General features: G+C 52.6%; 1 protein-coding gene across 7 annotated transcripts in view; it reads right to left on the reverse strand.

The window, feature by feature from the left end:
* Window positions 1-12,676, reverse strand: part of CAPZB (capping actin protein of muscle Z-line subunit beta) — a 146,859-nt gene extending 134,183 nt beyond the window's left edge. For 4 of the 7 annotated variants that reach the window (XM_030805430.1, XM_030805429.1, XM_030805432.1 and 1 more), the window contains exon 1: window positions 12,477-12,676. In XM_030805430.1, the coding sequence (XP_030661290.1) occupies window positions 12,477-12,479 (3 nt within the window). In that variant the 5' untranslated portion in view covers window positions 12,480-12,676. Of the gene's footprint in view, window positions 1-11,229; window positions 12,336-12,476 lie in introns of those variants that run through there. The other 3 variants (XM_030805427.1, XM_030805428.1, XM_030805431.1) reach the window with 3 other exon arrangements.
* Window positions 12,677-13,079: the final 403 nt, after the last annotated feature.

Here is a 13,079-nt window from a genome sequence, read left to right on the forward strand (position 1 = left end):
TTTGTACTTTTAGTAGAGATGGGGTTTCATCATGTTAGCCAGGATGGTCTTGATCACCTGACCTCATGATCCGCCCGCCTCGGCCTCCCAAAGTGCTGGATTACAGGCGTGAGCCACAGCGCCCGGCCCATTCTTCCTGCATTTTAAGATGGTTTCCAAGTCATCAAAGCAAAACTGAGGCAGTCATCTAAGAAATACTCCACTTTCAGCTGCAGAAGTTTAAAAAACTCTAAAGAACATCTGTTACAATCACCAACATAAAGCATTTGCCCCTGTACATGAAAATGACATCCTTGAATCAGACTCCAGGGTGCCTGTGAGGGACAAGTTTTAGAATCTGAAAGGAATGGCTTCAAAGGCCATCTCTGCCCCTTCCTAGCTGTGTGATGTTTTACAAGTATTTTTTTAACTTTTCAAGGCCTCCATATCCACATCTGCAAAATGGGGGCATGCCAAGGCTATGGTAGTGATTGCATAAAATAGTACCTACAAGGTTCAGCACAGAGGTCGGCCTAATCCAAGTCCCCTTGCATGATAAACCCCATAAGCAGAAGTGCAAAGGCCTGATCAGCTTAAAGGAGCAGCCCAAGAGCAAGCACCCTAGAGCCTGAAAGTCAGGATCTCTCCCTAGTGTGATCACTATTACTTGCATTTTAGATTTACAGTATCCTTCAGCACAGAGATTTTTAGATCTGGCTGGGCATGGTGGCTCACACCTGTAACCCCAGCACTTTGGGAGGCCGAGGTGGGTGGATCACCTGAGGTCAGGAGTTCGAGACCAGCCTGCCCAACATGGCGAAACCCCGTCTCTACTAAAAATACAAAAATTAGCCGGGCATAGTGGCACGTGCCTGTAATCCCAGCTACTCGGGAGGCTGAGGCAGGAGAATCACTTGCACCTGGAAGGCAGAGGTTGCAGTGAGCTGAGATCGTACCATTGCACTCCAGCCTAGGCAAAGAGAATGAAACTCTGTCTTAAAAAAGAGAGATTTTTAGACCCAATCCAATGGTGTTAATAGCATGACAAATGATGGAATTCTTATGGACAATCACAAGCCTGTATTAAATGTCCACATGGGAGAACTAAGCTATAGCATTTTATGTACTTTCTTTTTTTTGAGACAGGGTCTCACTCCGTCACCCAGACTGGAGGGCAGTGATGTGATCTCAGCTCACTGCAACTTCTACCTCCCAGGCTCAAACGATCCTCCCACCTCAGCCTTCCAAGTAGCTAGGACTACAGGTGTGTGCCATCACATTTGGCTAATCTTTGTATTTTTTGTAGAGACAGGATTTCGCCCTGTTGCCCAGGCTGGTCTCGAACTCCTGGCTCAAGCAGTCCACCCGCCTCAGCCTCCCAAAGTGCTGGGATTACAGGTGTGAACTACCGCACCCAGCCCTACTTACAGTATTCTTACTTAATCCTCTGGACTACCCTGTGAAGAGACAATGGTATTTCCATTTTGCTGCTCAGGAAGTTGAGGCTGAGACATGAAGTGACTAGGTTCAAGCCCGCACAGTTCCTAAGCAGCCACAATGGGGTGTGGATCTGGGAGGCTCCTTTCACTATACTACCCCAAGCTGCCTTCCAACAAGCCCTATTTTTCTTCCTGCATTCCTTTATCTTGCCCCCCTTCTTAAACCTAAACCCTGACACTTCACATGCCTTAGAATCAAACACCTGCCCTTAAAATGAAATATCAAACCCCGAGGCAGGACAGCTTGTAAGTATGGGGCAGTTTAACAATGCAAATGGGTTATTAGAAGCTGAGAGTGCCTATGAAGACCTGCCACCTTCACAAGAGGAGAAAATGGACCAGAAAAACAGTACCTGTTGAGGGGTTGTGGGGGTGACAAGGAGCATCTAAAGGCACCATACTTTGGCTGCCTCAAAGGCTCTGGGTACCAAACGTAACTGGCATGCCTGGGTGGGCCACTTACACCCAGAGAAACAAAAAAATTAAGCTGTTTTCCAGAAGAGTGACTTGTATTATCACCTGAAACAAAAGCACCATTTCAAACAACTTGTTCACGGAGAGGCAGGTACACGGTCTGCGAGGCCCAGAACTGACAAGGACCTGCAGGGAGCTATGGAGGAGGCGGGAGATCAGGCGTCCACACTAAGTCCAAGCTCCCAACACAAAGCAAAGGGAGTGTCCACATGCGAAGACCCTTCCGGTTCTAATAACGCACTACGAGTCCATGTCACTGATAATAACATCATGTTGTGGTTAATGTTAATAATTATGGTTAACACTTGCCTGGCTTTACATGTATTAACTCATTTAATCCTCATAAAATCCATCAGAAATATCTACTTTTATGCTCACCATTTCTTAGACAAGGAGATGGAGGCACAGAGTGAAGGGAACTGCCCTGGTCTGTATGGCTTGGACCTGAAGCCAGGCTCTCTGGCTCCAGAGTCTGCCCTTCACTGCCCCTGGATTAGGAATCATGACTGCCTGGGATCACATAGAAACTCCAAGAAAGCCACCCGTGTGACTTCGGGCCGAGCGCTCAGCGCCCACCATGTGCAGAGCCTTCAGTAAATGTCAGCGGCTGTTAGGATCACTGTTCCCACCTCGGCCCAACCCTGACAAGGCCAGCACCACTGGGGCAGTCCTGAGCGGCAGAACCACTCAAGAGAGCGCTGCCCCGTCTCGGGGCAGACCCCACTCGGCTCCTCTGTTCTCAACTGAGAGCCTGACACTGACAACTAGGTAGGCCCTAGGAGAAGCCAGGCTTGGCCAAGAGCTCAGGCCCAGAGATCTGGACATGGCTAGTCTCACAGTGGAATTGCCCGGCCCCAGTGTTCAGTCTGCATTAGGTTGAACCACATGAAAGGCTGATAATTCAACTCTTTTTTACCTAGGAAAATGGCAACTTCACACGGTTCAACCTAATGGAGAGAGGGATTCTTACATTTATTAAGGACCTACTGGACATTCAGTCATTCATCTAACACCTGTAGAGCGCTGGCTGTGTCAGGGCCAGTGTGTAACATTGTTTCAGCACCCCCAAGACTGAGAGCCAGGATTTTTCATCTTCCCTCCTAAGGATAAGAAACAAACTTATCAGGCAGAACAAGGGTAACCAACTCAACCTGCCTGAGCTCAGGTAACTACTAAAACAGGCCAATTTTGGCAAGACATGGTGGCTTCACGCCCACAATCTTAGCATTTTAGAAGCTCAAGGCAGGAGGATCCCTTGAGCCCACAAGGTCCAGACCAGCCTGGGCAACAAAGTAAGACTCTGTCTCTAAAAAATAAGTAGATAGATAGATAGATAGATAGACAGACAGACAGACAGACAGACAGACAGACAGAGATAGGCAGGCACTGTGGCACATGCCTGTGATCCCAGCTACATGAGAGACTGAAGGGGGAGGACTGCTGGAGCCGAGGAGGTCGAGGCTACAGTGAGCCAAGATGGAACCACTGCACTCCAGCCTGGGCGACAGAGTGAGACCCTGTCTCAATCAATCAATCAAACAGGCCAATTTTGTCTTTCCCCTCAGAATCCCTGCATCTTACACTGTACATGGTGTCCAGGGCTGGGATGGGGCTTCATAGGAAAAAGCCAAAGGATCCTGCAAGGCTTTGTCACCCAACAGTCCCCATGGAGGGCTGTCGCCAATGATTAAGATGTGCTGCTGCCACTCACATCACAGGCAGGAGGAGCCAGGGACACTGACACTACTGCACAAAGAACTGTCCTGTCCAGGAGGCCAAGCCGCACAGTGGCCGATGCTAGGCTAAGACTATCTCATCCTTTCAGCTGAGTGGCTATCTTTTGGAAAACAGATTGCAGTTCACAAAGTTTCATCTCCTTGCATTTCAACAAGTGGAACCAAAAAAACCTCCTAGACAAAACCCAGACCTCTTCAGCCACTGTGGCTAGACATACAGGGGAACCTCTCGGCCCCGGTTTCCTCATTTATAAAATAAGCATCCCCATGGGCCGGTGCCAGAAAGGCAGGAGAGGGGAATTCCATCAGCATGCACTCCTGAGTGCGGTGGACCTGGACCTCCATGGCAACTGCCATTAACTAGCTGGAGGCCCTTCAGCAAGTTACTACACCTCTCTGAGCTCCGGTTTCCTTATCTGCAAAATGAGGAAACAGACCTCACAGGGTTGGTGTTGAGAGAATTACAGATAATGACTGTGGGCATCCGGTAGATACTGGCAGAAGGAAGGGGCCACTCTGTGAGTGAACACTCAATACCAGCCTACAGACTGAAGGCATCCTTCATTTCATGGCATCCCCTAATGCCTGCGCCATGAGTGCACTCCTCAAGACCAAGAATGGACTCTGCTTAACCACACCCTAGCCCATCCTCTCTGCCTGAACAAGGTCTCAAATCTCAGGACAACCAGGGGTCCACACCACCCTGTGCCCAAAAGAGATTTCAGGATAGGAGGTGTCTGGAGGGTATACACTGAGGACATGACAACAGCTCACATCGGAAATTCTCAGCAGAGGAACTAACAGCCAAGCCTGGCCACTGCTCTTTTGGAGTCTGAGTTCTTCAGTGTCTTAGACTTTTCACACCAGAAGGTTGTGGTGGATTAAGGCTCCTCCTTCCAGTTTCTGAGCACAAAACTGCAATGCAGGGAGCCCACTCGTGTGAAACCAACGACAGCCCATCAGGGTCAAAGCCTCATGACGGAGAAGTCTTCAGCAGCAACACTCTACCTGCCAATCACTGCTGCAACTGAGAAGGGAAAAGGGCACCGGTACCACCGGAAAATGCCACTGGCTCAATTCTAATTGGAAGCTCCAGCAGATAAGGTGCAATGCAAAAGCATCTTCTCATAACTTTTTTTGAAAGAAAGACGGGGTCTTACTATGTTGCCCAGGTTGGCCTTGAACTCCTGGGCCCAAGGGATCCTCCCACCTCAGCCTCCTGAGTAGCTGGGACCACTGACACACGCCACAGCACCTGGCTTACCTTTCCATTTTAAGTTAAAGTACTTCACTTGGTAAATACGATGCCTGAATCTGCTTATAGAGGGCTCTGAGACAGCAAGCCCAAACACTGTTAAATAAGATACCGAGCCTAACTCAGGAGGATCATGCTGAGTTCAGCACTAGAAGAGGAAGCTGCACAGAGCAGTTGAAGCAGAGGGTGGAGAAGTGTGGGGTCTGAGCCGATGGTAACAACAGCTTGCAACCTGCAATGTGGTAAGAGCTCTTGAGACCAGAAACCCTGGGCTGCTGTTTTCAGCAGTCTGGTGTTTAAACAGACTGAGCCCCTTAAGACCGCTCTCCTTGGGCAAGGGACTCTACCTCTTGGAGTCTCAGAAGAAGGAACTAGCACCTGCCTTCCAGGCTGGTTGGGAAGTTAAATGAAACACCATCTATCATCCATCTATGTTAATAGAATAACCACAATAATAAGAGATAACACTCCTACTGCACTCACAATGTGCCAGGCATCGTCTACACTTTCCACACATAAGCTCAGTCCTCACAATCATCGCTACGTGCCAGGTGAATGGCAACCACCAGGGTTGTTGCCTTACAAGACACAGGACTACACGACTGGAAACCTAACACTAGAAAGTTGTAGGCAAAGGCTCCTGTTCATAGTCGTCCAGAGATGTCAGAAACGTGGGGTGACCGCAGGAGGAAGCCCGGGAAAACGCAGGCAAGCGGCCTCCCTGCCTGTCTGATGCTGTGGACTTCCCCAGGCTGGTTCTGCACTCGCTCCTGAGTCTTTCAGAACTTTGGACATACTTGCTTCCACCCGCTTCCTCCATTTAACCTTAAGACTCAGATGGCATATTCTACCTGACTGCTCAGTAGACATCCACAGAATGAATGACCCGATGGAAAAAATCACTAAAGGGAGCTTAGCGCAGTGCCAGGACTGCTGGGTGGGCCTCGGTTTCCTCACCTGCATAATAAGGATGACACGAGAATCTGCCTCGTAGGGCTGGCTGGAATATTTAAAAGTCATCAGTCAAAACTAGCTCCTGGCCAAGTACAATGGCTCATGCCTGTAATCCCCAGCACTTTGGGAGGCCGAGGCAGGCAGATCATGAGGCCAGACATTCGAGACCAGCCTGGCCAACATGGTGAAACCCTGCCTCTACTAAAAATACAAAAATTAGCTAGGCATGCTGGCACACACCTGTAGTCCCAGCTACTTGGGAGGCTGAGGCAGGAGAATTCCCTGAGTCTAGGAGATGGAGGTTGCAGGGAGTCGAGATCGTGCCACTGTACTCCAGCCTAGGTGACAGAGCGAGACTCTGTGTCAAACAAACAAACAAAAAAAACTAGCTTCTGTTATTCCTACAGCTGCCATGCAGAACCTGCCACCCCACCATCTCCCTCAGCAGACTGGTGTCTTAGGCACCAGAACCTAATGCTGTGTGCATCAGGCTGAACTTGGTGCCACCTGCAGTCATGGAGTCACTGGCTGGATGGATCACTGGGCTACCCAGACTGAAATCCCCATTCAGTTGTTAATAGGATCTCAAGGCTTTGCAGACACCACTATCTAGGATTTAAACTGACCTGAAATAGCTGTGTGTCAATGATAAACTGTCCAATCAGAATGCCTACATGGGACAGCTCCGGGGCAGATCCCCTCAGCCCCAGGGGTGGTAAATCATTCCGTCTCACTCTGCCTTTATCTCCTTCCACCATCCCTTCCTTTCCACACCCACAGCTGCACAGTGGCCAGGACCCTCATAAGCTCACAAGCTGATGCTTGTGGAGGCCTCTCTCCCATCTCTTTCACCTCCCCAGGCCTCCTGCACGCACAGCCAGAGGGCTCTTCCTAAAATACCACTGCTCTGCCAGCCTCCTTGAATTTCTACCTGCCCTGTCAGAAATTTCACTGGCTCCACACTGTCCCAGATCTAATGCAAACTCCTTATCTTAGCAACTCAGGCACTCCACAACTCACTCCTGAGACTGAGGCACCCCATGGACTCACATCTACTGCTTGTGTGACCACACCCCCTGACCTCTGCTTTTGTGCCAGTCCCCTTGACCATACCCCACCCGGTCCTCTCTGCCTAAGCACACTCTTCCCGGGGTTCATGCCCAGCCCCCAAGCCGACCGCGGGCTGCAGTGGTCTGCAGGGCTGCATGGAGGAGGGGGAAATGCAAGCCAGGCCTGCAGGGATGGGCAGACCACAGCACCCATGGGTCCCTGGCTAAGTCTTTTCTAGTACTACTTCCTTCCCGCTGCACTTGGCTTTTTGGACGCATCTTGCCTCCCCCTCCCAGATTAGAGGACAGGGATGATAGCTTCTATTTGTGTCCCTTACTCTGTGGTATGCAGAATAAACTATAACAATCATAGCTACTGTGTGCCAAGCACTGGAGTAAGTACATTACAAATTTCACCCCTACTCCCCATCCCTATAAAACGTTATCCTCATGCTATGGACCAGGAAAACTGAGACCGAGGGAATTAGCCACGTCACTGACAGTCACACGCCGAGTGGCAGACAGGACTCAAATCCAGATGTGCCCAATTGCAGAGACCATGTTCTGTGGAGCAGGCAGCCGCCTCTCAGCTCTCGCTCAGTGTTTATGTAGCTGGCGCTAAGTGCCAGGCAGCCAGTGCGAGGTGTGGGGTACTCGGAGGGAACCAACAGACAAGGTCCCTGCTCTCACAGAGCTCATATGCTCTGTCCCCAGCCCTGTCTCTCTTCTTCCAAGCCTGGAAGAGGGCAAGAACCCTCCAGTCACAGGGGGTTCCATTGGCACAGACAAGAAATTCGGGCCTGACATATAGCATGAGGCTCTGGCAACATATGGTGCCCAGCTCACAGCGAGCTTGTCTTTAGTGGAGAAAAGAGCTCCAGGCTCTATTAGGGAAGTTGTGTGTTCAAGGCACAACGCAGAGCCAAGCAAACTCCAAAGCAGCCATCAGCAGGCAGTACGGAGTGGAGAAAAACAGTTTGCTCTGGAGTCAGAAAACCCAATTCCTCCACTTAGTAGCTAGACAGGGACTAACCATACACCCCTTTGCACACTTTTGAAAAATGGTGATATTAACAACAGTTAATGTTTATATCATTATGTGCCAGATGCTACTGGATGCACTTGACAGATTATTACTTAACCCTCATTACGACCTTATGCAGAGGTACTGTCATCCTAAAGCACTCTGCCTCCTAACTCTATTTTCTTGTACTATGCTGCCTCCAGCCTAAAGTTGAACCTACCTTGTCAGGCTGTGGTGAGGACCGTTCTAACAGAGTGCATAGCACATGGCTGGTGCTCCATAACCATTAAGCCTCTCTTTCCTTCCACTGAAACATGAATCGGTGAAAGCCTAGGACTGGAAATGGCATATGGCTCTAGCTGGTCCCAATATGGGTGATCTTACAGTTGCATCCCCTGGAATTCCACACCACACCCTCACTGCTGGATCTGCTGCAAGGGGAAATGGGACAAGATCCTGTATTTACGGGGCCCTCTGCTCTCTGCTTCTGGAAAACACAGTGAGTGGGGTCCAGCACATGACTCAGGCTGACAGGGATCTGAATCCCAGGCCTGCTGCTTACACCAGTCACTCAACCTCTCAAGCTTCAGGTTCCTTGTGAGTAAAATGGGGGCTAGGCTATAACCTGTCATGTTTCTGGGTCACAGCAGATCTTCAGGTACCCCGGTTGGACAGGCTGGACAAAGCTACCCAGGCTGGACTTCCACGGTACCGTAAGGTTGCATTTCGGGGCCCCAGAAAGCCTTGGCTGTGCAGAGGAGCGGACTGCGTGCACGTGCAATCCAATTCCACCCAATGGCAGACACAAGAGAAGACACACCCCAAAAGGCCTGGGAGTGGAGCCTGGCACAAGCCCCAGCTTTCTCTTCAGTTTCCTGCCATAGCTCATGCAGATGTGCCTGCAGTTACATTGAACAAGGCTCTTCCCCCCTTAAGCTTTAGGTAACAGTGACATGCGCACCCCTCAAAAATGTGAGCCATGAGGGCAGAGATCCTTGTCTGTCTTGCATCCTCAGCACATAAGCAGCACAGAGTAGGCACTTAATACACAAAAAGCTGAATTAACATTACCCTGCAGCTTCAGGTACCCCACAACGTGCCTAACAATAAGCATTTCCCAGCCTGGAGGGCAGGCTTCTAATGGGCGAGGAATCTGCCCTGCCACCATTTCCCTGTGGTCAGTCATATGTCCTGTTCCCCAATTCATGGAATGTAAAAGTATAGGACATCTGAGTTATAAATAGGGGTATCTGCTTTCAAAGGCTCGGCTTATCATTTCCTTAATCACAAGCCACTGATCACTGGCTACTTTTTATAAGCATGCCGCCAAAAAGAGGCCAGGTGGGCTTAAATAAACAGGGCTGTACAGACAGACAAGAGGGATGTGAGTTGAACAATGTGTCTTATCCACACCAAGAGACATTAATGTCAACTATGTTGTTTCACCTTGTAACAATACCAAGTTCCCATCAGCTCCTGCCAGGCAACACCATCTGTGAGCTGGAGCAGCAATTCCTGAGGGGGCCTCCCCAGTCCCCGTTCCTGGTAAAGCCTCACCATCATCATAACTAAGAATAATTCCCAAGTCAGAAACTGGAGCTGCGTAAGGAACAGTGCTCTGAAATTGTACAGCACTCAAACAGTGGTAAGATTATTACCTGCTAAAGGAATGCAAATAAATTCCATTTGCCTATGCATTTTAACTGGGAAGGAGAAACTCATGCCAACAAAAATCATGGAATTCATTCCAAAGTCAAACGCATTTTAGATTCTGAAGGCACTATTTCCCTCAATGGATAACAGAGATCTAGCTGTATTCTCTACCATCGAATCTACTGAAAATGAAAAACATGGTGATCTGAATTCATTTATCTACAATGCAACCTCACACCACCACTTCTGTCCTACCCCAACCATCTACACTGGCTTAATGGTCAGAGTATTCAAATAGGAGATAAACCTAACAGTAAGCAGTCAGAAATTACAAGCCTAAGGGATACTAAGAACAAGTGACTGAGAGAATGAATATGAAATCCAAGCAGGTAAGTTCATGGACACAGACACATCCCAAAGAGAACATTCCAACCAGTTTCTTCCAATGCCAGGTGCTGTTCTAGGCCCCACGGATACAGCTGTGGAAAACACAAGACAAAAATCTCTGCCCTCCAAGAGCTCATTCTGGCCCATGCTAAATATGCCTGTACCACCATACAGCTATTTCACTATAAACATGATTTCCTATACAAAGGATCTAAAATACAATCCATGGGCGATAAATACTGCTCCTCCCCCCTTGCCATGTTTGAATATCCCATTTTATGTTTTTCAAACAGTGTCATTAAACCTTCTGACATATAAGCAGCTTGGTACAATGGGAAGAACAGTTTAGAGCCTGCCAGATGTGCTTCCACAGACCAAGGGTGGTTCCTCCACTGGCTGAGCAACACCCTGAATAAGTCACTCCACCTCCTGAGCCTCAGCTGCCTCATCTATAAAATGGGGACAGCCCCAGAAGGGCTTCGTGTGGATGAAACCAGCTTGTACAGGTGAAGCACACCACAGTGACTGGCAGACAGTTCCTCCACCCTTTCCAGCCTTTTCAGATGAGAGCCAAGTACAAGACTCCTGAGAAGCTTCAGGTGTATGTGCTCCTCCTGGGGGGACTGAGGCACTTTCCCATCACCTGGTGAGAATCGCTGCTTCCTTCCTGCCTTATACTTTGTCCTGAGTGCGCACTCAGGAAACTTCAGCCCACTTTCAAAGTCCTCACCCAACACTGCCCTGGAGAAGTCGTTCTCCATCAAGGCCTGGGGCCAGGCCCACCTCCCCAAATAAGGAGTTTTCAGCCAAAGTTACTGGACTAATCCGAAGGCCTTAAAAGTGGCATTGCCCATGTTTTTAATCAGCATACAGGAAGGCATCAAAAGAAAGCTTAACCCATCTCAACTACTCACCCTCGTTCAGCAGCAACATCCCTTGACTAAACAAGGAACCATAGTCCTCAAAACACTTTGAGGCCCAAAGTCCACATCCAAACAGGCTCCAAAAATCCCTTGACCCTGTCACAAGAAGTTCTCTGGCCCTTCCAACCTAAGTGCTGGGCCTGTCCTGCAGAAGGGTCACGTGGCAGGAGGGCAGGTCTATCTGTGGGGGCCTATGTGAAACCCCAGGTTCCTCAAAAGTCTGGATAGCATCTGCCTTCTTTACCAAAACAAACACCACGAGCGGAGCCAGCACTCTCCCTAGGCGTTCTGCTTACCTGATCCGAGGGACTTCCATAATCAGCAGTTCCAACCCTTACAAGCTGACAGTTCAGAGGGAAGGGGAGACTGCGCCTGCTCGGGTGCATCGTGTCCAGGCCATATACTGGATCCAGGGCCTGGTGGCCTCCCAAGGCCACGGCCTCACAAGGGCGATTGTGCGTTCATCCTTGTCCTGTGGGCCACCCACCCTCGCCCCTCGGCTCCCACTCAGGCCCGGGCGCCGCGGACCCCGGCCTGCCCTGCAGAACGCTTCGCACGCACAGCACCCACGGCGGCGGCCTCGAGAGGGGCCCGCAGAACAGCGCGCTGCCTTCTGGGCACACCGATGCCCGCCCTTCCCTGGCTGGCTCCTAGGCGGCCTCCCTAGAAGGGGCAACTGAGAAGGCACAGCACCGGGACCACCCCATCCCTGATGGAGAGCTCCCCTCGCTTCCCGAAGGCTGCAAAGAAGGCGCGCCCCAGGAACAGGGAAGGGGACCCTGAGTCGTGCACTGGGCAAGGGGCAGGACCCTGGTGAGAGGATCAGGGCGGGGACCGAGCGTGGCAGACGCAGGTTACGCTAGGAGTGGCGAAAAGTCCAGGGAAGGGGATCAGGGTGGGGAGGGGGCAGTGAGGTCCAGACGGGAGCCATGGGCGGAGGAGAGGAGGTCCAGATTTAAGATCACAGAGGGAAGAGGAGATTCAGGCTGAGGCCACGGAGAAGAGGGGAAGCAAACCTAGGCCGCTGCAGAAGGGGCTGACCGGAGTCCAGCCTGAGGCCATGGAGAAGGCAAGGGAGGGAGAGAGAGAGGGAGGCAGCGGCCTAGCCTGGGCCATGGCAGGGAGAAACGATGGCCTAGCCTGGGCGGGAGAGACGGGGCAAAGCAGTCCTAGCCCTAGACCGGGGGAGGAAGGGGGCCCACGCCAGGGTCACCGAGGGGGTGCCTGGCTGGGGCCACTGTTCGGGAGGGAGGGTCTAGCCTGGGCTATGGGAGAGACCAGCCTGAACACAGAGGTGGTGAGTGGGACTCCAGCTTGCGCCAAGGGCGGGGGCTGGGAGCGGGGGCAGGGTCACTGCCACCCAAGTCGTCCGCGCCGGCGGCACCCTCCTGGGCGGGGAGGGACTGGGTCCACCCCGGGTTCGAGACCCCACCCCTCCCCCACCCCGGGAAGCCACCCGTCCCGGGCCAGGGATGGGCAGGGGGAGGGGGACGCGAGCTCCGGAGGGGCCCCCGGGCCGGACAGGGGGCCGTGCGGCCTTTACCATGGTGGCGGCGGCGGCGGCGGTCCCGGTCCCGGCGTCAGTGGCTCTCCCCCCCGCAGCAGGGCCCGGCGCTTCCACTTCCCCGGGTGCCCAGGAGTGAACATCCGGGTCAGCACCCCCCTCCCCCCGCGCCAGGCCGCCGCCACCTTCCTTCCACGCCCCGGCCCGGCCCGGGCCCGCCCCCCACGCCGCCAGCTCGCGGCCAATGAGCGCGCGGGGCTGCGGCGATCGCCAAGTATGGAGAGCGGCGCGGGAGGCGGGCGCCGACGGGGTGCGGGGGCGGGGCCTGCGCGGCGGGGCGGGGCGCGGCGCGGCTGCCGGGGGTCCCAGGCACGGGGAGCGGGCCGGGGCCGGAAAGGTCTCCGCGGTGTCTGAGGCCCAGTGCCCGACTCTGGGCCTGCAGCAGCGAGTGGCGGCGAGGGAACCGCGCACCACAGTCCCCGCGGGCGGGGATGCGGAAGGCACCGGGGCTGGGAGGGGACCGGCCCTCCGGGCCCCACCCCGTGCACGCGCTTACTCCTGGGGCGCACCCGGAACTGCCGCCGAGCGCGGACCGGCCCGGCCCAGCCCAACCCAGCACCGGGGGAGCGCGCCGGGGGCGGG

The sequence above is a fragment of the Nomascus leucogenys genome, chromosome 24 (assembly GCF_006542625.1).
Source record: "Nomascus leucogenys isolate Asia chromosome 24, Asia_NLE_v1, whole genome shotgun sequence".
NCBI classification, from domain to species: domain Eukaryota; kingdom Metazoa; phylum Chordata; class Mammalia; order Primates; family Hylobatidae; genus Nomascus; species Nomascus leucogenys.